Source organism: Epinephelus fuscoguttatus, linkage group LG18, assembly GCF_011397635.1.
Source record: "Epinephelus fuscoguttatus linkage group LG18, E.fuscoguttatus.final_Chr_v1".
Taxonomy (NCBI): domain Eukaryota; kingdom Metazoa; phylum Chordata; class Actinopteri; order Perciformes; family Serranidae; genus Epinephelus; species Epinephelus fuscoguttatus.
Window position 1 is genome coordinate 20,373,431 of NC_064769.1, and position 25,233 is coordinate 20,398,663.

Sequence of the window (25,233 nt, forward strand, 5' to 3'; positions counted from 1 at the left end):
GCTTTTTAAACGACTTCGTTTCTCCGAGCCAGACTGAAATGGTTGTGGTTAACGCTGTTGCTTGGTGCTGGTGTGTTTCTGAAGGAGACCATGTTACTGTGGTGGATTCAATGATGCAACATTTCTGTGGCTGACCAGTGCATTAGATTATCTTGATTTAAACAGAGAGGAAAAACTGCTATACTTGATAAATGAAGGCACAATCAGTGAAAACATTTGGTGATTACAGCGTGCTGTACTGGAGAAATATGCGTCATGGTAAAAAGAAAAACGTAAAAGTTGCACAAGAATGACAACAGCAAGATTCCTTAATGTTTTTATTGAACAGATTTTTAGATTTTAATCAAGCCTTAACCGATATTCAATATGAACTATTCATGGTGTTAAGTACTGTGTGTTCTTTGAAACGTGACACTTACATTCATGTCATTTCGTTTTAAATTATAGCCAAAAAAACGGGCGCTGCGTGACACAGATGCTCCAATGGAAATATTTAATGTTTTAATGAGCAACTGTACAGAACACGTTGTGATACACGAGCCATGCAGTGGATGACGACTCCTTTTTACTTTTTCACCAGCTGGATAACGTCTTCATCCTCCAGCACGTGGTCCTTGCCCACCTTTTGAGGGTTGTGTTTCACTGATGATCCCCACACGAGTGCGCTGAAAGAGAAAATATATTGAAATGATTGAATGATTTAAGGCAATAAACAGGATGCACGCTTCATTTTCCACCATCTTAGAACCACAAAAAAAGATGAAAGAGCTCATTATACAGTAATCCACATCTTAATTACAGCAGAAAATAATTGATACAGATACTATGACGCTTTCTTTGCTGCAGCAACAATGGTTCTGCACTATAAAGTAACCTACAGGGTGCAATGATATCCTTTAGTTACAAAGGCTTCCTAATCGCATGTGTCACTCTTTGACCCTTTAATTCCCTTGAGGATAGGTAATGCTCAGCAGCACTAACGTATTGACTGATTGACGATCTTAGCTCTCCCATTTGGAGATGGTGGTGCAACACATCATCTCAGATCCTAATCTACATTCTCGAATTAATGCTTATCTGGCGTACCTCTCCATAAAGAGGGTAATGGCTGTGATTAAAGCGACTGTGTTGTTTTAAACCATTCGATGATCACTTGTCTTTCTGGTATACAGTATCTCTACTGATGCCTTTTATCAAGCAGGAGTGTGGACTGGAGCAGATTAATAATATTACACATCTAAATGATCGTCACCTGATTACTGAATAAAAATTCACAATGCCAGCAACTAAAGGTAGCTTTATGTGGAGTGACTCTATTTCAAATATTCTGTCTATATAAAGACTACGGTTTCTAGATATACTTAAACATTTTTGTGCGTTATATCTAATGCTGCATTCACATGGAATCAGGCAGACACAACACCTCCTGGACAGCATGGGGAAACAGAATAGGAGGATGTAAAACAAAATATGCATGTAAATATATTGCGATCCTGATGTACAATATATGAAATAAAATTACAGGCAGCATGGTGGTGCAGTGGTAAGCACTGTCGCCTCACAGCAAGAGAGTTGTGGGCTCGACCCAAGTGCCTTTCTGTGCGGAGTTTGCATGTTCTCTCTGTGTCAGTGTGGGTTTTCTCCAGGTACTCTGGCTTCCTCCCAAAGTCCAAAGACATGCAGGTTAATTGGTGACTCTAAATTGGCCGTAGGTGTGAATGTGAGTGTGAATGGTTGTCTGTCTCTATGTGTCAGCCTTGTGATAGTCTGGTGACCTGTCAAGGGGGGCATCCTGCCTCTCACCCAATGTCAGCTGGAATAGGCTCCAGCCCCCCGGCCAACATGAAAAGGATAAGTAGGTAATTTATTCTATTATTCTAGTAATGTCCAGTAATTGTCCAGATCCGCCATGTTTTCTTCTGTGTGTTAGGGAGCTACGTGATATCCTGTATTTACCCTCATACTCTTGTCCACTAAAATGCTATTCAGTTGCCGTCTACCATCTGACGTAGTCCATGTGAAAGCAGCATAACTAACCATTCCTCCCTTTGAGGCTGACGCACTAAACCTTTAAAGTTTCAGTTCACCACAAAATCAGAAATACATATTTTTACTCTTATCTGTAGTGCTATTTATTGGCCTAGATTGTTTTGGTGTGAGTTGCTGAGTGTTGAAGATATCAGCCACAGAGATGTCTGCCTTCTCTTGAAAATAATGCAACCATATGGCAAGTAGTTTGTGGTGCTCAAAGCAGCAAAAAATATATTTGAAAAACTCAACAGCAATGTCTCTTTCCAGAAATCATGACCCAGTTACTCAAGATAATCCACAGACCTTGTTGTGAGCAGTTTCATGTAGGAACTATTTTCTTTCTACCAAACTACACCTGCCAGCAGAATCACTGTGCAGGGGGCAGCATGGATCTACCGCTAGCTCACCAACGCCACTGGGTTTTTTTTACAATGTACTTTGTTGGTGCTTTGACCGCCTCTAGCTATGTGCCTTCTGGTTGCATTATGATTGAGAGAAGGCAGACATCTCTATGGCTGATAACTCAAACACTTGTCAACTCAGGCTAAAACAATCTAGACTGATAAACAGCTCTACAGGTAAGAGGAAAAATGTGCTTTTTGGGGTGAACTGTCCCTTTAAGACATGATGAAATAATAAGGAGGGAGGAAAAAAAACGTATCTAGGGAGACCTGATAAAAATCTATGTGCTTGGGACACAAAACTCCCTTTAAAAGGTGAAAAATTGATGCCAAATCTTCAGTACTCACTACTTAAGTTCTTTGATGAGGTTTTTGTGAATCTTTAAGCAGAAATCCTCGACAGAGGTTCGTCCGTCAGGCAGCACAACAGGAGACGTGTAATCGGGAAGCTGGCCTTTGGGTTTAGTGTAGCTGCAAATAAACACATGTCCAAAGTCAAATCTTCCAGGCTGAACCAACAAAAATTAAATTTCACATACAGTAGATTCTTCATTCTGCACCACTGATATCCCCATCTCCCTTTCGCCTCCCTTTCACACCCCCTAGTGGTGATTGTAAAAACAACTCTTACATGCGCACAAGCCTGAGGTAGTCCCACATCCTCTCTAGCAGGTCATCAAAGTTCCAGCGGTGGTGGGCCGAGATGGGTACACAGTGGGGCACCTTGTAGATGATGTCGAGCTCCTCGATGGAGATCTGATCGATTTTGTTGAGCACATAAATGCACGGGATGTAGACCCTGTTGACAAGAGACTGTCAGTGGCTGCTGTCTGTGACATTTCTGCACTGTCAGCAAACATTCTGAAGTGAATTCGCACCTTTTTGTTGTCTGCTTTAACTGTCATAACTGAACTGAAAAAACATCCAGCAAATAATTACCAACAATTCAAGCTGCTTTCAACCTTTTACTGCATTTACCAGCAGCATTTGTTTAACTGCATGTGAGCTGTTTCAGGCTCAAGGTGTCAGATACTACAAACCAAATGTATATTTTCCTTGAATGTTAAACAAGCTTATAACAAACACTTCATTTAGTTTATTTATTGTAGCAAGGTCATTTCTGATTCATGGGAAGTAGTGTGTGTGAGTGTTGAGCAAAATTTTGAACAGAACATTACAAATTTCCGCAACCCGACCCGACACCACAAGATCTGCAGCCCAAACTGAAACTGTAAATCCTATAGTAACCACGAGCTGTAATTTGGTTAAGCAGCATGTTTAAAGTGATCATATTGGGCCATTTCATACATATGAAACTAAGACATTATAATTTAAAACAAAGGTACATCAGGAAATATAATTTAAATGAATATTTTTTGCTTATTCTCATCATGCTGAACAGCACATCTTCACAGTTAATGTGCCTGATTAGAGCGGCTCTCATATTCCAGCTAGCACAGAAAACAGAGCTGCCACACTTGAAAAGCAGTCCGAGGATTAAACCATCAAGTTTAATAATCATTATCCTCATTTTATATTGATATATTCATAATGCAACACAGCTATCTAACCTGCATGTTCTTTTTTTTCCACCAAGAACCGTACCTGGACAAAATATCATCTTCTCATCGCCTTTTTCTGGACAACCCACCAGGTACCTGACCCGATGCAGGACTTTTCCTGTGAATTCTTTGTTTCTATAAAACTGCAGGTATGTGGATTATTGCACTGTTACATTTTTTGTATATTTTACATAAAGAATATATTTGGGTATATATTTCTTTTACAACAGTTTATTTGCCACATTGCAATATAGTGTGCATAATGTTCTCTCTCATTCAACTCTTTTTCCCCCTGGGAAGGCACAGAGAGCATTTATGCAGGAGAGACTCGAGGAAGCTTTTTCATTACAATTGCAGTGAGGCTTTGCTGCTGCCTTGTCTAGTGCCTTGCAATAAAATGCAGCTAGAGTGTCCTGAGAAGTGAGGTTTTTGTCTAATATACAACACAGCAGAGACCTGAGACGCATGCCCCACCCTATATTATCCATAGTTTTTCAACACATATGCTCAGTTTTTATACCTAACTACAATGAGGAATGGTAATCCTTTTGGTTTTTACGCAAGAGGTGACATTGCTTAACTCCACTTTATACGTTAATGCATTTCACACGTATTAAAATAATGGTAAGTAGTCTGAAAATGCAAGTGTAGCTGGAACCCATAAATAGCATTTTCAAATTTATCTGCACTGGTGTAGTGGGAACTGAAATGGGATTTAAAAATGCAAGCAGGCCACACCCACAGGGAATGACTAAGAAGGGCCCATTCTGGCACTTCAGCAGCTTACCGATTTCCCTCCACGACGTCAATGAGGTCATCAGCTGTGGAGTCACTGCGCAGAGTGATGTCGGCATTGTGGATCTTGTACTCCGCCAGGATGCTCTTGACGGTATCAGCATCCAGCTCGCTTTGTGCACACTAAGGAGAGAGGGGAGGACAGGTGTGATGTCAATCAACACAAGATGGTGAAACAATGAAAAAGAAGCTATTAATGAAAATCAGTAACATAATATAGAGCCGAAGACAATGGTATTTCCCAAACATAAAATAAATGCGGATATTCTGCAACAGGACAGGGGAATAAATGTGCAGGAGCAATTTAGTGAGGTGTAATCTTATACATGTCCACCAGAGAGCGGCATTGAAAAGTGTTTCAGTGTTAGCGAGGTGATAAAACCTGAAAGCTTTATACGACTTCTTTGTATACACACACACCTTGGTTATTAAAGGCTTCCACATGTTTGTTTAAACTAATGGGATGCCCATCATCAAAATGAAAAGACAATCGACTACAGACATCCTTGACAACTACAATCCTGCATGTCAAAACACGGCAAGCAAACAGCAATATTATGGGACATCCTTCAATTGACTATCAACTTATAGAGTGATGATTCTCGTCATGATAATCTCAGTTTCGGCTTATCAGTGGGTTGAAAGACAAGTAGACAACCAGCATTTATAACACTGTCACACACATAACACACTAAAACAAACAAAAACTCTTTAGAGCATTAAATTATTCATTTCAGCGACTCGTCTAAATGGGAAAATGTTGAGACATTAGTTTTTCTGTATTTAAATTACTCTCATTCTACGTGACATACTGTAGCTGTGAAGTTGATGCCTCCTTTATCCTTCTTCTTGAAGCCGATGTTGGGTGGTTGCTTGTTCAGTCGGATGCCAAAGCCTTCCAGCTCATGTTCTATTAGCTTCTTATGACCAAGAGGCTTCAACACATCGAGCACTATCAGGATTAGGTTGCAAGTTCGAGCCACTAAAACAGAAAGACAATCAGAAATTGGTTTCATTTATCAATGACAACTTGTCTCAGTCTTGGCAGAAACATCACTGATCATGTCATTACCTGCAATGACCTGTCTGCCTCTTCCCTTGCCATCTTTGGCCCCCTCAATGATTCCTGGGAGATCCAGGAGCTATAGGGAAAGACACAAAAAAGAAAATTAGCAACCCACTGAAAACATACCAAACTTAAAATGCTTTTGAGGTTCCTAATCCTAACAAACAACACACTCTTGTACCTGAATTTTGGCTCCTTTGTAGCGAATGACTCCGGGTACTGTTGTAAGAGTGGTGAACTCGTAGGCAGCAACCTCAGAGTACACACCTGCGAGGTTACTTAGCAGTGTTGACTTGCCGACTGAGGGAAAACCAACGAAGCCGATTCGAGCATCACCGGTTTTTGCAACATCAAAACCTAAAAGACAAAATAAAGACAGAAACTTGAATCAACAAAATATCAACTATGATGCTTTAGATAACAGAAAAGTAGGGTTAGGTACTGAACTTAGTACTTTTAAGGGGGCAGACCGAATTACTTTGGAGTACTGATTCATGTTGAATCAATCAATGCCAATTTTCTGTATCTGACAGCCTTCACATTTTGGCTGTGGCTGCCCGAGCTGATCGCAGCCACAATGCAGGAATGCAGTGTAGCAGCGCCAGGTTGACACCTTATCTGTGTCTAGACTGCATATGTGTTTTTCACTGGCAAATCTCAAGCAACAGATATGCTGTCATTTTAATCCATATAGCTGTCTGCATCGGCTCTGTGCAGGCTCGCATCTGCCCAGAGATCAGCACACTCTGCTCTGGTTTGTAATCTCCAGACTTTTGCCTGTCAGCTGGAAGTTTGGAATTATTTTTATAAACTGAAATGACATTTTTTTTTTTAATCACAGAGAGAATATCGTACTGAAAAATAGGTACTGTTAGGTACCGATGCTGAATTATAAGTACCAGTTCAGGTTCAAATGTGAAAGGTGAAACCAGGGTTGGAAATTAGCACCAGCCAAATGCTGTTAAAAAATGTAAGTGTATGTAAGTAAAAATATGTAAATGTGAAGTGTAACTGTGACCAACCTGACAGAAAAAGCTTCAATGCATGGTCGTCCAAAAAAACCCAAACAACTTAGATAAGAGTAGAAACTGCACTGAAAGTATTCATGATTTTACCTTCTCCTGTTGCACCCCCACTGCCTCCCTTTGGTGTGATGAGCTCCCTCCTCAGTTTGGCAAGACGAGCTTTGAGCAGACCCAAGTGGTGAGCTGTGGCCTTGTTCCTCTGCGTCCTGGCCATCTATAACAAACAGGAACAACACCAGTGTGAGGTTTTGTCCTTTACATGACAGTTTTACAGTAATCAATATGTCAAAGACAGTTTTAACTGTTTAAAGTCCAATAAAAACTAAAGATTACACAACTTGAAAAAAAAGGAAAAAAAAGAACTTGTGATGAGCTGTGGATAAACTCTGGAATACATTTTTGCATAGAAAGAAGTCCATACATTTAGTATCACATAACTTACATTGGAAATGCAGTAAGAAGGAAATCTTTTAAAGGCCATAAACAGGAAGGCTCATTAAAATATACAAAAGCAATTTCAGTGTTCATACAGGCACCTGACTATTGTTTTAAGACATGTAATTCCTTTAAAGTAAGGAGCTGGCAGGATACAAGATAATGATGACTAAGGAACATGGAGATCTTAACTGACTTGTGTTGAAACTGTTTTAATGTGAGGTTTCCCTTTACCTAGCCTCTGTATCATCACCTGCTCAGTCCAAGTCAGCACCAAATCTAAAGTTAACTAATGCGAGGTTATCACTAAACCTAAGGATCATAGCTAGGTTCAAGTTTCTTCTTGCATTATCTCTGCACAAGTACTTTGAAATGATCCAGATAAACTAATAACACTATACTACATAGCTCCATCTCTAGCTAAGCCCTCACACAGCAATTCAGTACTCAAAAGGTTATCGTTCAAGGCTCCTTACAAACAATTTAAACGTTAAATGCAGGAAATGACCACTGTAAGACAATACTGTGATACTGTTTTCATGTCAGATTCTGTTACACTCCATCATCGCAGCCCGACACACTCCATTGAAAACGCTGGTTACTATGAAACGGTTGTCTGTCATGTTAACATCATGAACATTATTACTAAGGTTGGATTTTACTGTGTGTGCCAGGGACAACACACACTGGTGTATGTAGCCTGTAACGTCGCGCGGTCGGTCAACCGTCACAGTCAAACACAATCTGGAGTCAGCTCTAACCATATGTAAGCTAACGTTACTGACGTATGGATTAGCAACGTCCTCTGACTCTGATTAACAAGACACAAACAAGGTGACTGAGTAAGTAAAGAAACTTTTTTAATACACTATAACTTGTCAAGACACTGTGAGCCAAAAATATTAAGTGTTATACGTGGCCCAGCTGTGGGAGCTAGGCTAACGGTTGCTAGCGTTAACAGCTAGCTAGCGGTTAGCATGTAGCTATAACGTGACTGACTCACAGGGTTAAAAAGCCGGCTACTTGTACCTTACCTCATTTTCGATCTCTGCTATTTTGGCAAGTATACTCATGGTGACAGAGATTCCTGAGTACAACCAGTGTTACCGAAAGAAGTTAAAAAGATTTTACATGGAAGTTGGCTAAGTTAGATGTTGTTTTAGCATGCACACTGGTTCACACCACGCAAGTACCGCGGTGTGCTGCTTCGCGGGAAATCTCGCGAGAACTTAGTCGAGGCTCTGCCCAGTGCGTTGACTAACAGGACAAAAATACTAAAGAAGGGGAAAACAGTATCTACTTAAAGATTAAACCGTGCATCAGGTCTTTTATATTAATGAGGGACAGTGGTAGAAAATAATAAAGTATATTTATATATTTTATATTTAAGTACTGCACTTAAGTAGCCTGCATTTGTTGTGACAGCCAAATTGTACTTGAATATTTCTCTGTTTCTCTTTTAGGGACTGATCTTTACCTGTCAGAGGAGGTAGGTGTCTGGCCTCTAACTTCTTTTATTATATGTTTTTTTCTCCCTGAGTGACTGTATTAGTTAATTGGTTATTAGATTTTAAAAAGGTACCCTTTGACATTTGAAAGCGAAAAGCTGAAGTCAAAATCCCAGAGTAAAAAAAAAAACCTTGATTTTCCACGCTTGTTGTGCATGCTGGTTATTTTACGCAACCTTTAATTTTTGGCAACATTTAAATGATACAAAGAATAACGGAATTTTGATGAAATATCACTGTTTAAAGGTTAGTTTGGTCATGTTCTTTTTTCTGATAGAAGCCTTCGTCCCACATAATGTGTTCAAGGATAATTGAAAATGTGAAAATCCAACAATAATTTCTGTTTTTACAGTTTCTGGCTGTGACAAATTGTGTCATTTTAGCAATGTTTGAAATCGGTTGTAAAATAAATACAAAATACAGCCCCTCCTCTAAGCCAAATTAAAAAACATAAGCCCCTCCCCAGTGCTTAAAAATTATTTGACATACCTCCCCCTTTTTGCACCAACCCCTCCCTTCTCATAAGTAACGAACACTCCCTTATGCTACTTGATGCCCCTACATTGCATTTCAGAGGCAATTCTTGTACCCTACATTTTACTCTGCTGCATATATTCTACTGATACAATCGCTAGTTGAGATTTTATGCAAAAAACATATGGAATTTAAAGTCTTATAGAATAAAATGTGTTGTGAAAGATCAAACCAGTCCCTCCCTACCTTTGTGGCTTGTGTCCCTTTACAAAAGGCAACTGTCTACTTTGAGACCCCCTCATTGCAGGTCACAGATGTTTGTGAGGTGTTAGCGGTTGCACCATTGAGACATATCCCATCTTCATTTTGGATTTCATTTATATATATATATATATATATATATATATATATATGTAGATAACTATAACTATAACTATATATATATATATATATATATATATATACATACATACATACATAGAAGGCAAAGAACATGCTTCCCTACCCCATTAAACATCTCACTCCCCCAGATTTATCTTGTAATCCTTCGGAAGGGTCCGGCCCCAAGGCTGGGAACCACTGACTTAAACTACTGTACCTAACTGTATATTAAGTTGTTAAAACTAGCTACATGCCAACCAGCTGCAATAGTAAAATACTGTTTACATATTAATGCATAACAATCTAATAATGTTGTCAAAGGGGTCATTTTTCTAGTGAGTACTTTTACTTTGACATGGTAAATGGACCTGCACTTGTATAAACTTTTCTAGTCATCTGACCACTCAAAATGCTTTTTACGAGTCACATTGACCCATTCACACACACACATTCATACAGTGGTGGTCAAGGCTGCCATACAAGGTATCACCTGCTTTTCAGTGAAGTTTCTAATACACTCACACACTAATGGAACAGGCTGCAGAAGCAATTTGGGATTCAATATCTTGCTCAAGGATACTTCTACATGCACTTTGAACATTGAACCACTGATCTTCCAATTAGTGGATGACCTGCTCTAACTTCTGATTCACAGCTGCCCCGCATACTTTGAGCATTTTTTTGCCAATAACACTTCTGGTAATGTAGGATTTTTACTTGCAATGGTGTATTTTTACATTTTGGTGTTGGTACTTTATAACTAAAACAGTATGTCTAACACCACTGATGGTAACCCTCCTACAGTCTGAGCGGAAGGGAAACGCTCCTCTTGTTTTGTCTCCTGTGTGACGCAGGGAATTAAGTCTCTTAAATATTTTCTAAAAAGTGAATTCCCAGGACATAGACTGACTCTTAATTATCCATGATATTTGGATTACCAAGAATTAGTCTCGCCACTTTTCCATTTTAATTAGATTATTTTGATTGATTTGAGCCTGTACCTCTGGGAGTCTGTATTTACAGAGCTGCAGTGTGGTGGTGTGAAATTAAGACCAAGCCAGTGGCTGATCCTGTTAGCTTTACATGTTTAATGAAATGCTGTTAACATAGTAGTGAAAATATGTTTTGGTGTGTATGATTTGTATATTCATATGGATGAATCTAGGGTTACAGGACAGGCATTTGTGTACTGTATACTTGGGCTTTGTCTTGTGTATATATTGCCATTGTGCATCAGCCTTTATTGTATGGCCGAATGTAAGAGGGAATCTTGAGTGGGTGGTTTTTGTGTGATGACACCTCCAACACAGCTGTGGACTATTATGCACATATGGGCTGTATTTAAACAGAGTGTCACTTTATGATTGTTGACAGTGATGAAGTGGTAATTAATGAGATGGGTATTATAGTGGGAAGATTTGCAGGTTCATGAGGAGGAAGTGGGTGTACTCTCCTATATATTCCAATGGCTTTTTGGCTGATAGATGGGTATTAACGGCCAGGAAAGAGGTGGGTATACCCTGTATACCTGCGTATACCCTCCACTACTTCACTGATTGTTGAATATGTCTCGAGAAAAGTTGACAACTTTTTAATAAATCTATTCAGAGGTGATATGAGTGTGAGGGAATTAACTTTTTTCTTTGATTCAGCCTCTCACAGTCTGAATTAGGATGCCTACAAGTTACTGTCTTGGGTAAATTTACCCTGTATAGACACCTCCTGGTCGGTCAGTGACAAATCAAGAAAGGCTGTCACACAAGATCAAATTAAATTAAACTGAAAAGTGATTCTGACCACAACTTATACAGTTACATATCAGAGTAACAGACACTTAATACGACTTCTCACACAATAAAGAAAGAACACAGTCCAGTCAAATTGTATATTTTTATTGTTTAATTGTTTATTGTTTAAGTCGCATACAGTATAATCTCTCATTGGTTTCTATGTTGCTGAAGTTTGTGGACTGAACATCTGTCATATTGTTGACCATCTGATTGACATATTGGTTAGTGGGTGGGCTGGTCGAACAAGTTCAGTGCTGCTGATTTGATGATCTCCTCTGACCCATGCTATGCTCCGTGAACCTTTGAAAAGGTTGCATTAACATCTATGTTCATACGGTGAATATTAATGTCTAGAGGGTATACTGGCCACATCAGGGCTTTTCACACAGCTGACACAGAGACAGACTGTGTGAAAGGCCAAGGAGGATATTTCAGTCAAATTTAATATATCTTAATTAGATTTTTTTGACATTAAACTCAATAAATGCCAGCCGCTGTAGGTAGATGTACCAGTTCGGCTCTTGAATATTGCTCTTCCAGCTCAGCCAACAGCGTCATCTAAAGCCTTTGCTGTAAAAAATAAATGCAATCTGAAGAATAATGTCATTTTTAAATAGCCTACAATCAAGTTCAGGAAAGAACCTAACAGACGACTTTGTGTATGTATCTGAACTCCAGTCCAAGAAATATTGAACCATGTGCTAAATATGCTGAATCTGTCGTTTCATACGTCCCCGTCGTTGTTTGATTAGTTGTAGGAGGTGTGCTTATCCTCATTAAAATATATAAAAATAGGCATTTTCTTTTCAAAAGGTAGATACGGTTTCAGCGAGTTGTTGTTCAGCATCTGTTGTTGCCCAGCTGGGGTGACAGCAAGCATAAATAGCACAGGAAGGAAGGACAGGAGGTGAGACACAGCATGATGAGGGGTAATGACTGAGTTTGTGATCACTCATTTCTGTAGACCTCAACAGGTCTATGCTTCTGTGTGACAAACAAAAAAAAGGGCTTTAACTTGATTCAACACTAGCCACAACTCGAGAATTGACAATAATAAACCCATGCCCAAACATCTCAAATGTTCTGCTTTTAATGAGCAACGCATCTTTATATCATACGTCAGTCAGCATTGAAGTGCATTGATTAAAAAGTAAGTGCAAGTACAGATTTTGATGCATTCATTTTGACTAGAGGATTAAATTATTTGCAACGTCGCCCCAAAAATAGTCATTCTACAGGGGCACTCTGCAAAAGAAAACCGCTATAGTTGATGCTGTTTCTAACCTAAAAGATATATGCTTTTTTTCCTCATTTCAAGCTTTTTAAGTTATCTCTGAGTGACAGTGTGCAGGAGCGATTTTCATCTGCCATCTGCTCTCAGTTCACTCCAGTCCATCAAACACAGCACTTTTCCCCAATATCACTGTCATGCTCCCTGACTGATTTCTCAGTGGTTTCTCAGTTTGCTTAGAGGAACACGGCAACTGAATCAAGCCAGCAGAAGCACAAAGTCTGTGAGAAGCACTATTTTAGTGCAATAGTTTCACACATGGTAACCTTGCCACCTAAAACTGGCTATCTCTGCATAGAGATGGAGTAGAGTTCGTATCATACCCCCATCGATAGGCCTTTTACTGAGGGAAGCGCCATTATTTGTGGTCATGTCACCAGAGCAAGGATAACATCATCTTTTGAGGTAATAAAAAACAAATAACAGCATGAAGTTATCCATTAAAATGCATTGTCCCCAGTATCTTGGATTCTGTCATCAGAATTTGGATAATACTTATTGAAACCATAAGGCTTTACGATAAATGCAACTTGGCCATATGATGGCAAAAGTCTTCAGTGGAGGCATTCCCCTTGGACTCTAGCTGCTCTCGGAGGAGGTGGGCGGTGCTGTGGAGGACGACCTCCGTCGGGACACTGACTGTGAGCGCTCAGGGCTGTGTTTGTCATAAGGCTGGAGCTGCACCTCCAGGAAGTCCCTGTGCTGCTGGCTGATGACCTGGCTGATGAGTCCTGGCAGAGCCTGCAAGTTACTCAGTAGAGTCTCCAGCTTTGTCTCCAGCAGGGCAATCCTCTTCTCCATGTCCTCTCCTCGCTCATTCAAGTCCGATATCATGTCATACATGATGTTCTGAGTCTGGAACAGGGGAGAGGAAACACGCTTAACACGATCATTTTACAAATTGGTGCTATTTTTGATGGAGAACCTGGAAATACCATATGTATCCATTATTAACACATAGGATAACATATAGATAAAAAACACAGGCTTCTTAAATACTTCAATAAATATACTGTTGGAAGAGATGAATCTGAAAAGGAGAGGAAAAGAAGTATAAGAGGTGTTGACCTTCACATTAAGAGACTTTCTCTTTTCAGACTGCAGACGGTCTTTAAATATTAGGACAAAAACAAAACAAAAGGAAAACATATGAATTGTCTGACGAAAACACAATTAAAGGACGTGTCCACATTTTTAAAGTCTGTCTGAAAACAATACTCACATGCCCATATGTACACTTGCAATTGTTCACTCTCTGCACTTTGTCTGAAGTGCATCAAAGATGTCCCTCTCTAAAGCAATTTCAATATCAGTAATTGGGGACCAAATTCGCAGTCCTTACAGTGTTTAAAAATGCATTTAAGTTTAAACCAATATAAGGCAGCAGCCTAAGTTAAAATCAGGTTGTCCAAAGTTTCAGTCCTTTTAGTTCCCTGTCTGCGCTTCAATTGGCAGTATTTGCTTGCTGACAAACGTTGGAGGACCAGTAAAACAGAGAGGGAATTCTGTATTAAAAACATGATGCGTTCCAAACACCCATTTAGTGTGCCAGAAGAAGATTTAGCATGTCTCAGTACTTAATATGTCAAATGCAATATGCCAAAAATACCAGAATGTCCTTCTGCATCCAGTCGCATTTTGCAGTACGCAATCCAACATGCTTTTCTATTCAGACCCACAATCCCCTGCACAGCAGAAGATCCGTCACATCAGCTGAGCTGCAAACACATGACAGCTCGTTGACAGCTGACAGAAGCCACAATGACGGATAATGGCACGTTGAAGTGTGAGAAGTTCATCTTTTTTCAGCTCATGTGTATAATACATTAATATACTGTTGCTGACTGAAAGAAAGTGAACTGCACAGGATGTTTGAGCAAGAGCATTAAAGTTAAGGGCACAGTGTTACGACCTAATAGTACGTCCCAATTCTATGCGTATAGTATGTACATTGTAAGGGCAGCTGCAGTACGTACTAAGAGTAAAAGACAAAGTATGCCATTGGGAATGCAGCGATGTGACTGACTCTGACTGCTGAAGCCTTATATTAGAGAGAAATGCAGAAAACATGTACATTTAAGCATGTGTGTGTTTTAAGACAAAGTTAAAGAATGTGAACCAGTCCTATAATCTCAGCATCTAACACAAAATGCCACGTGGGATAGCTGAGTATTAAAGTAGAGAAAATATAACTTATCAAAATGAAAACCCAGGCAAATTGGCTAATTAAATTTTACACGTTAAAGTAAATTATTTTATTATAGTTCTGTCATGGAGTCTGTCTTAGGCATTTAGTTGGCTGCAATTCACCAGCAGGTCTCCCATTGATCTGCAGTCTGGAGGGAGCGGAGGTTGAAGTGAATTCCACATTAAAAAACTCAGGGAAATGTCAGGTTAACCTTGACAACAATTTTCTGTTAAAGCCTTGCTGAGAAGGGTAGATTTTATACGACCAGTTTACAAGAGTTCATGTGTCCATGCACACCAGAGTACATTAGCCCATGACTTTGAGCAGACAGGAAAGGTGCCTGCTGAGTTTGCATGATGCTTTCTGCTCTTTTGATGCGTCAACCATTAAAGCACAGGCCTTTAAAAAATATATATATAAACTGTGGCAGAAGCTTTTTAACTCCTGAAGTTCACTCTTTAAAAAATAGTCAACAACTCACTAAAGAAATCCATGTCACATTCCAGATGAGGTGTGGGGGTGATGCTGCTGGAGGGCGGTTTCTGAGGCATTATTCAGCGGAGGACTGATAATCTCTGGCAGCCTGGAGGCGATGCCATCCATCACTTACCTTGTCCTCTTCTGATTTGAGGCGGGTTTAATGGGATAGGTTGTTTATGTGAATCAGGGAGAGCTAAAGTAGCACTGACACTGCTCAGCCTGACAGTTAGCAGAGGCAGGGGTTTTTACTGTGTTGTATTACTTACATAAACACTAATCTAATCAGGATTCCTTGTCATGTGTGGGTTTCTCAGTGGATCATGAATGCAAATGATGGCCAAATTCTTAAATGTATGGATATCTTATCTTACGTAATGCTGCCTCTGACTATGAAATTCCTTGTATGTGGAGCTGAAGTCTGTGCCTCATCTGTAAATCATGATATGTAACAAGAACACATTAAAAAGTGATGGCTTAAAATACTGGAGACCAAGAAATCATAAATCATAAATAGAGGATGAAACTGATGGAGTGAGAATATATGCCGTTATTATAGATCCACTTCAATTGCATAATAAAAACCACAAATTGACACCATCAGCCCATTTCTGGGTGAGAGAATGAGAGAAGGAGAGTGGCAGAGATTGTTTTAAAAGTAGCTTGAGTGAGCAATTTCGCAATTTCGAGGACATGTAATTCAGCCTGAATGGCACAGTGAGGAAAATGCTGCGGAGAGAAACAACATTCACCCAAACAGTGCATCACTTAAGTGGCTTAAAATGAGAAAACACATTCCATATTAAACTGTGAAGGAGATAATGAGTTAAGGGGATACATTGTGATCTGAGGAATTTCACATTGCACTGCAGTGGCGATGCAGCTGCCAATGATATGTTCAGCTCTATTTAGCTCCATCTTTCCTCTGAGAGCATGAGGAGACTCAAGCCACTCTGCCCTCTTATGGCAACAGACTCTTATAACAGAGATTACAGCTGAGTGGCACTGGCTTAAAGCCACCTGATATCCAATGTCACATCCCGCCTCTCGCTGACGTTTTACAGCACGAGGTGATTGGGGAATATGAACTAATACTTTTCATGACATGCTGGCCTGAATCCAGTTTGACTGTGCTGTACGTTTGAATGTCAAAGCTCTCTCTGCCTTCCCCTGCTCCCTTCCTCTGCCTTTACTTCTGGCTGAATCATCAGATCACAGTGTGTCTCCCTTCCCAGGTTACTGTTTCTGCTGTGTCAGGCTGGCGCGCTGCCTGGTCTTTCCCTAAGGTTTGTCAACTTCTGTTTAGTGCATCTGGAGACAAACATCAGAGAATACATAAGGTGAAAAAACCCAGCACAGACACAAAGGGGGTTTCTCGTTACTCTCATTCAGTAATTTTCCGGAGAACACATCCCGGGGCTTTACGCTGTGAAATAAAATTAAGTTATTATTTCAAACCCAAAAGACCTCAGGTGAGTGCAGACAACCCGAGGCATCACACAGATTTATTTTTAATCACCCTGTGAGCAGCCTGTCTGTTTATTTGACACCTGTAGACTTTGATTATATCAGAAAACACAACTAATTCAGCGAGTGAACTAGCATGCATTGAATTCAATCACACACAGGAAAAGAAAGGTATCAGGATAGTTGTGTGTCCTAATGTACAATGCAGCAGTAGACTGTTGGTCTAGCTTACCTTAGCAAGGTCCACTAGTGAGTTTGCTTGGTCATTCAGCTTGCGTTGCTCCATTTTAACACTTCTTAATCTGAACACAAGACCATTCAGAACCCAATAAATTAACTCTATCAGAATTTTGTCATTAGATTTGTGCACACACAAGGCATACACACGGAGAGCACTCCTAGGACATGCACAGGATGTGTGTAGAGAATGCAGGGGTCAGTCTGTTTTGGTTGAGCTGCATGCAAGTGGAAAGGAGACCACAGAGGGCGGGAGAGCTGCCGCGGAGGAAAATGAGACCAGCTCTATGTCCTACTCAACCAACACAACCATACTAAAAGAATGATAAGGACTTTTACCACTCAATAGCTACTTGACATATCAGATTATAAAACTACAAAAGCTGCTGTATCTTTAAAGTTCTGGTTAAACCAACTTTTCTACGATTAGGTTTATGAATTTCTTAGTCACTCAAAAGCCACAGATATCAAACACTAGTTTATGTTAACACAGGGTATCTTTTGATAGCAGCAATCTGCACATATGAGGACCGTTTTCCTTTTGAGACTTTCCAATATAAGCATAAAAAACAGTGGGATCAGAACTGAGAAAATAAAAAGGTCTTCACAATTTGCCACTTAAAGGAGCAGTGTGTAGGATTTAGTCACATCCAGTTAGGATTCCTTCAGTGTTCATTGTTCAGGGAGGTTTTCTACCTGGCACTGAATTATCCGCAGAGGTCACTTCCCCTCCAAACCAAACAGACTGAGGTGATTACAAATCAGTGTTTTTCCTATGTTGTCCAGCTTGTTGCAGATGGGGCCGGTAGCCCAGCACCTGCTAGTGTGTGCTCACCTATTTTTTCAAACAATGTAAGATCCAGATGTTCAGGAGGTCTCTACTGGGAGTTAAATTATTTCCAGAGGTCTTTCTCTCTCGAAAACAAACAGAGCTGGTGAGTTAAGATGGTCAAAACACTGAAAAAAGCAGTTTCATGTCAGAAATCAATGTTTTTCTGACGCTGTTCAGCTCTTGGAGGGGCTGCTTTAAAAATGCAAATGGCCTTATCTAGAGCCATTGTTTGGTGTGTCCATACTGGGCTACTGTAGAAACATGGTGGACTCCGTAGTCCCTATGTAGACATAAACGGCTCATTCTAAGGTAATGAAAACATGATGATTCTTTTTTCTTTAGCTGATTATACACTAAAGAAAACACACTTATTATATAATATTACATTTCTGTCAATATATCTCCTGAAATCCTACACACTGGACCTTTAAATGAATCCTGTTACTCTTGCATTACAGAGAGAGAATGATTACTCGTTTCAAAAACAGTCCACAAAAGGCAGATTTTTTTTTCCAGTGACACTTAGCCCACATTTTTATCATCCAAAAAAATCCCTCTTGTAAAGTCTGCAAAAACTAACTTGCCTACTTCATACAACATGCTTGAATAATTCACATCTCCTGTTTAATTAGGCTTCTAAAGCCTGTTTTACTCGTCCTCTCGGGGGGCTCAAAAACAGCAACTGTGCAGTATTGTAGAGTGTCGACCACACGTGGTTTCAAGATATTAAAGAGGGTTTTTTTCCTCCTCCCAGAATCACCCACGCATGCTAAATTAAACTGAGCACAATACACACAGAGCAGCATCATGGTGCCAACATTTCAGATTTTTATATACAACGTATAACTAACGGAGACATGACGGCAGTTTGAGGTGATTATTAGGTTGTGTGCGAATCGAAGGCAAACAGTAATGAAGACTGAGACGGGATTTAAGGGGCCCTTGGGGAGGGAGCGGGGTCTGCTAATTAGCTGAGATGCACCCATTCTCATGCAATGCGGGATCATTTCTCTGTTTCCTTAGGACAGGCAGATGTGGAGCGAAGATGACAGGTTAGACCAACAGAGGGTGCCACAGGAGTCACTAAAGGAAACTACAGGCAGGGGAAGGTGTCCTGACAACTGAGGACCGAAATGCTTCATACAGAGCAGACTCTAAAGACAGAATACTATTGCACTTTTGTTATTCATGTATTTAAATGAAAGGAAAAACGAAAGGTATCTAAAAATGATGACAGATAATAGGTATTCAATGTTAAATGACTTTGCAGTTGATGTAAGACCTGTTAAAATTATACATTTCACAGTTGGATGACCAATAGCTGTCAGATGGGGTCAAAGCACGGGGCAGTTCGAGGTCAGGACGAGGAAGCCCGCTTGCCCCGTCTTTTATATTCTATGTGTCTCTTTCCCTCAGTCAATCACTCCTCATAGGCAGTTCTCCTTTTCAATGGGCACTCTAAATCTGCTTGCTATTCATCAGGGGAAAACGGCTACGCTAAGCTTTTCAATATCCCACTAAATCAGTTAAGGCAATCTCAGTTAGTGCTGCGCCATATTTTTTACCCTCTCGACTTGCTTTCTTTGTCATGACCTCCCTATACCTCATTGTGGGGAAAAGAAATGCTAATTTCTCCTCAGTGTAATGGGCAGGGTGACCATTCTGCAGCCTGTCCCTGCTGACAGCTTCATGCCGTCGGTCACAGTCACAGCCTCCCGGGCTCAAACGGGATTGCTCGGAGGCTTTACCCTGACCTTCCTCTCAGGTCACTTTCCTGTTTCTCCGATCCACTGATCTCTGAGCTAACAAGCACTCAGCGCCCTGCCTCATGCCATGATTCCCTCTTCAACCTTGTAGATGGGAAGGGACAGCGTTCCCAAAGGGGATGATCTGACAGCACTGAGACACTTGACTCGACAGCTGTAAGGCCCATAACATACTGTAAGACATTTGGTTGCATGTGTGCAGCCAGTGGCCAGTGGTGCCTCCAGATATTTTTCATGGGGGTGGCCTGATGGGGCCACTGAAAATCTTGGGGTGGCACCAAAACCGAAAGCTGTAACTGAATTTTAGGAAATCTATTATGCTTTTTTAGTATATAGGCTGGTTGAAAACTATGAAAATATGGAGTAATAACTCACATACTTACAGTATATTCTCTGGTTTCTTATTTTACATTTAATGTTACTAATTATCTGATGTAGATATACTAATATTGGTACAGTTAACATTTTGAATTCCACAACAATCCTGATGTGTTAAGTATCTAAACATATTAACTCATTTGTTGTTCTTCAAATAGGCTGGTTAACCTTTTCTTTAAAAAGACAAAAAGATAAACATACAGCTTAAATTTTAAAGAGTTTATAGACTGTAAGGACCAAAGTATTTTTGTGAACACGCCTTCTCAAATTTAGGGGAGAGACATGGGTACCCATAGAACCCATTTTCAGTTAGATATCTCAGCACATTCTCATTCCCAACTCGTCCAATACCGCCACTTTGTCAGTGATCTCAGCACCAGATACCGATGCACACTGAGACCTTCTGTGGCGCTATGATACCACCTGGCAATGGCAGTTGTTGACGCAGTAGGAAACAACCAGGCTCGTCAAATACCGCCACTTTGTCAGTGGATGCCTGCATTAGATACCGACGCACACAGACACCTTCTCAGTTACAAAACACATCAGCTGGTGGCAGTTTGTCATAGTACCAGCAACTACAGTAGTATTAACAGCAAGAGGGCGGGTGGAAGGGAAGAAGGATGGGTCAGACTTTCACCCGGTAGCTTGTTTCCTTTGTGAAACCCTTCATCACTGGAGTTATTTTAACAACAGAGAGTGCTAGCATGTGTAGCATACTATGGTAATGACGTATGTCAAGTGAAGTTACGTGATGTTAGTAACAGCTACACTTATTTTAAACCAAATCATGATATATTTTTTTAACCTAACCATGTGCTTTTGTTGCCTTAACTCATAAAAACGAGGTGTTTTACCTACGTTGTCAGTTTATTTAAAAAAATAAATATTGTATGCATGTAACGAGCAAAACCTGTACTTTTCCTGTGGAAACGAAAGCGTATTCTGAAAAGACACATTGCATGTAAGAAGCGTAAATTGACATTCTTTCTCAAAACGTCCAAAACTGACGCAGATGGGTACCTAGTATGTCATATTTTGACGTTTAGATCCACTGACAAAACGGTGGTATTTGACGAGTCAGGATGAGAACACGTTGGATATCTTGAGGTGATAGTTCAAAGGACCCCTTTGAAAATGGCCATGCCAGTACTTCCCTCACCAAAATTTTGCCTATGTTTAGAGCGTTATTCAGCCCCCTTCCCAACAAACTATGCCAACATGGCTGGTACCAATGGATGTCTTACATTGTCTACTTTCACAAGATACTATACCTTTGCGCTTTCCTAAAAATACGTGTGCCACAACCTGTTAAAAACAGTAATATTGGCAGCATTGACATCATGTGATAAAACTGCACCATCCACATAAACTCAGGAGTGTTTAAAATCTGTCTACTGCTAGCTCTGCTAATTCTTCTTACTGCGGAAATGTGTGACAGCCGTACGTCCGGGTTATTATGCTGTCTCCCAGCCATGATAACACCAGATCAGCATTTGTTCTTTTTTTTACTGTGTCATCCAACAGAGAAATGAGAGGAAATGTGGCTGCAAATGTAGCAACAGGCGTAACAATGGTTCCACACGCCGAAAGATGACCCTGAGCCCTGATCTGTATGAGCATGACTGCTGAGTTGTATAACATGACTTGAGGGACATTGTAAATCATATACTTGTGCTACTGCAGGTCCTGTAGAGCTCTAGTCGTCATCCTTCGGTACGTGAAAGCACAGTTGATTGGAGTTTAATCAGTGGCTTTCTGATTAAAGATCAAATTCTCATCACATCCATGCAGAAATGGAAAGAAAAACACCCTCCATCACCGATAATTGAAATTCACTCAATATGCATCTGTGGGTGTGTTTACAAAGTGTAGCAGAGATCTACTCAATAATAGGATGTGGGAAAAAAGTGTTTGTGCTGGTTCTTTAAAGCTGTTTGTTTGCAAAATGCTGGAGATTAGATGAAAAATGTGAGACTAATGTGCGTTTTATCAAATTGTCATGCTACTCAGTCGAACAGACATTTAATAAAAACATTTGTAGCAGCTTAACTGAAATAATCTGGCAGCGTTATGACTGTGTCATGTGAAGCGATTCAATCAGTGCAAGCTACAGCATTTTTCTTGTGGCATGAATTTCACTTATCAAATGAGGGAGTGTAATTTTTTAGTCACATTATTGGGTTCAAGGACAAGCTCTCGTTAGCATGCACACAACAGGTCTGTATCTACATGTGAGGCGAAGACTTACTTTCGAGCTCTATTGCATTGTGTCGACACAAACAGGAAAAAAAGGAAACATGAAGTAGACAAATGAATTATTACAACATCAGATAAACATATTCAGATGGCAAAATCTCTTTGCTCAGGTCTGGCTGCTGGAACCCTCATCTCTACGCTCTCACCTCGCCTCTGAACAACAATGTTTCTGTTTCTCTCTGCAACCAGCATGTTATCTCGCCATGTTTGGACTGTTTCCGGTAGCTGCAGCTCCGCTTGCTCTCTAAGGCTAATCCCCTTTTTCCCACACTAGTCCTGGTTATCAGAAAATACAGTAAATCAAAACAAACTTCCTGTAAACATTCACCAACACAGCAGACAATGCCTCGGAGCGTCCACAGCCCCATTTAACAACTGTTTACACCTCACATCCTTTACAGTGATTGATGAAGACTTCTGCGAATGTTTTTCACAGTGTCTTGCAGCTCTGACCAGAGGAAACTGGCACAATGATATCTGATGTGATGTTTGCTATCACCTTGTGACAGGTCAAGGATGGCTGCAGGCCTTCTCCAACCCTCCACTTGAGCGATCTGCTCGCTGTCAGGGCACTTCCTGTCCTATATTCATCTCACCTGAAGGCAATACTTAAAACTGTCCAAGATAAGGCCTGTGAACACACCACCACCTCGTGAACAAAGCAGATAGCAGATAAAGGTGTGACAGGAGGATGTTGACACCATGCTGAGTAGTTGTCCTTGCACACAGAGCTGGACGTGACTTTTTCCCAGCGAATCTGGTTCTCTATAGATTTAGCTTTAGCTCCGAGGGATTTCCATTATTAGGCTGTCCTAGAGAACAGGAGGTGGACATGAGACGCTGTCATCAGCGCTGCAAATCGCCTGGGTACGACAGCGAGGACATAATGACTCGACAAAGCAACCGTGACAAAATGCTATTAAACAGCACAGATCTGGATGCGGGTTGCAGCAGCAGCAGACAATCTGTGTGTTTCTCTACCTCTCTGCCTTGCATTTAAACACCCTAATGTCTTTGAAACATAAATGTATGTTCAAAAGATTCATGAGCAAATCAAAGTTGCACACCACAAAGACCCATATACATACATAAAACCACAGGAAGCACACAAACATACAAACAGGGGACATTTCACTTGAGTATTAAGCTACGTAACAACAAAATCATTGCACATCTAGGTACTTATTTTAATAAAGCACCGAGCTGATTGCCAGTTATTGAAAGAAGCCACAGACTGGATGTGCTTGTAAGCACTGTAGGTTGGAGAAAAACAAGAGCGAGGTGAGGCTAAAATCGATACTGCTTTGGAGTAAGGTAGCACTTTGGGGGTCCTCGGGGACCCACTAAAAGACTAGCTGACAGGTATGTGTCTGACCGGCTGCTGGAAAAGTAGAAACCCACATGTGTCAGAGCTGAGGTCAGCCTGACATCTGATTTACAGTGAAGGGAACACACAAGAGTCAACCTGACAGCAAAAGGTGAGGGAGGGAGAGAGATCAATATCATACTGCTGTGGATTCTGTAACTTGAGAATATTTCGAGGCGATTTTTTTTTTTTTGTTCAGGAATACTTTTGCAAAACTGATGACTGACTATTTCCACAATATACCCACAAAATTAAAGGGAGGTTTTCCCGAAACCTTACTCAGAGAAAATGCCGTTTTACACATAAAATCTGATTCTGCTTTTGTTAAAATGGATCACAAGAACCTCTCAGTGAATATTATATACATAAATATAGTTCTCGTGCATGTTTTACCTCTCAGAATCAACAGACCAACTCATTATCACATCTGCAAATTTAAAGTTAGTCCAGTCACATGAAACAAATACAAGATCTTTTGATTATATGAGCACGTATTTTTGCTACAGGTGTCAAACAAGTCAGATTTCAGGTTGGTGTTGCATTGGTTAACATCACGTGAACACACTGCAGGATAAAAAGAGGCATTAGACTGATGCAAATGATGAGTTCGGGTGGTTAAGAGCCGGGTACCTACTGGTGAATGGCTTGGAGAAATTTCCTCTGGTGCTTCCTGACTCTGGCGTGGTCCATCTTCCTCACCAGTTTGGTATTCTTATAGATGAGCCACGTCTCCCTGAGAACATTCGCAGCTGTGTTTTTCACCTAAAGTGCAAAAAAAAAAAAAAAAAGAAAAAAGAAAAGAGAAAACATTTGAGTCCAGAGCGCAGACAGGTGAATTATCCGTGATGTCAAAATAATGGAGCTACAGCTGAGCTCTCACGTACTCTTTTTGTTAGCTGGGTGTCCATCATAAAATTGTGGACGTGTTTTTCAGCTTTGGTTAACTCCAGTTTCTTTGCCACCACAGCCACCACCAAGGCAGTGCAGCCAGCACCCTGTGAAATAACAAGACAGGACAGGCACAGATATATAACATGCATTTTTACTCATTTCATTTGCTTGTTTTTCTCCATATTAGTTCACAAAAATAATAAGGCATTATTAGACATCACACATTTGTAAGAACCAAAGCTTTAGTGGTGGACATGGGATGGGGATCATGTGAGGCTCGGTGAAAGATATCTTCAGCTCAGTTGTGGAATCAGTAACTTGACGAGGCAAATATTTATCTGGTTTAAAGATATATGCACAGTGAGGCCTTTTTAAGATAATGAAAAGATCAATATTGCTTTGTTCAGAGAATCTGTGTTTGCCAAGGACAAAAGGACAGTGAGCACCGACATAGGGACTGAACCAAAACTACGTATATTTACAATGATTAAACTGAAGTTAGTATAGAGAATTATGTTGAATATAGCTTGTCTAAAAAGCAAAAGTCTCCTTGTGCTCAGCTGAGATCTAGTATTTTACTTTTGACAGCTGAAACTGGACGGTTTGATTATCT

General features: G+C 40.3%; 2 protein-coding genes across 4 annotated transcripts in view; both read right to left on the reverse strand.

The window, feature by feature from the left end:
- Positions 1-303: 303 nt before the first annotated feature.
- drg1 (developmentally regulated GTP binding protein 1) lies at positions 304-8,528 on the reverse strand. Its single transcript, XM_049559856.1, has 9 exons — positions 8,350-8,528; positions 6,971-7,094; positions 6,037-6,212; positions 5,862-5,931; positions 5,602-5,771; positions 4,782-4,912; positions 3,064-3,231; positions 2,781-2,903; positions 304-665 (listed from the first exon to the last, which is right to left on the reverse strand). Exons 1-9 carry the CDS (start codon positions 8,386-8,388, stop codon positions 566-568), a joined length of 1,101 nt encoding a protein of 366 aa, XP_049415813.1. The 5' UTR covers positions 8,389-8,528; the 3' UTR covers positions 304-565.
- Positions 8,529-11,590: 3,062 nt separating this feature from the next.
- kcnn2 (potassium calcium-activated channel subfamily N member 2) overlaps positions 11,591-25,233 on the reverse strand; it is a 33,624-nt gene continuing 19,981 nt past the window's right edge. For 2 of the 3 annotated variants that reach the window (XM_049559851.1, XM_049559850.1), the window contains exons 5-7: positions 24,614-24,724; positions 24,364-24,491; positions 13,522-13,614 (exon numbers count right to left, since the gene is read on the reverse strand). In XM_049559851.1, the coding sequence (XP_049415808.1) occupies positions 13,590-13,614; positions 24,364-24,491; positions 24,614-24,724 (264 nt within the window). In that variant the 3' untranslated portion in view covers positions 13,522-13,589. Of the gene's footprint in view, positions 13,615-17,123; positions 17,194-22,355; positions 22,365-24,363; positions 24,492-24,613; positions 24,725-25,233 lie in introns of all 3 variants that reach the window. The other variant, XM_049559852.1, reaches the window with a different exon arrangement.

Excerpts from the sequence above, each read along its gene's own strand:
- drg1 (XM_049559856.1), bottom strand. The coding sequence starts at position 8,388 with ATGAGTATACTTGCCAAAATAGCAGAGATCGAAAATGAG. Across the intron at positions 5,932-6,036 it reads ACAAAGGAGCCAAAATTCAG|CTCCTGGATCTCCCAGGAAT; the intron begins GTACAAGAGTGT and ends CTTTCCCTATAG. Across the intron at positions 2,904-3,063 it reads TACCTCAGGCTTGTGCGCAT|CTACACTAAACCCAAAGGCC; the intron begins GTAAGAGTTGTT and ends GTTTATTTGCAG.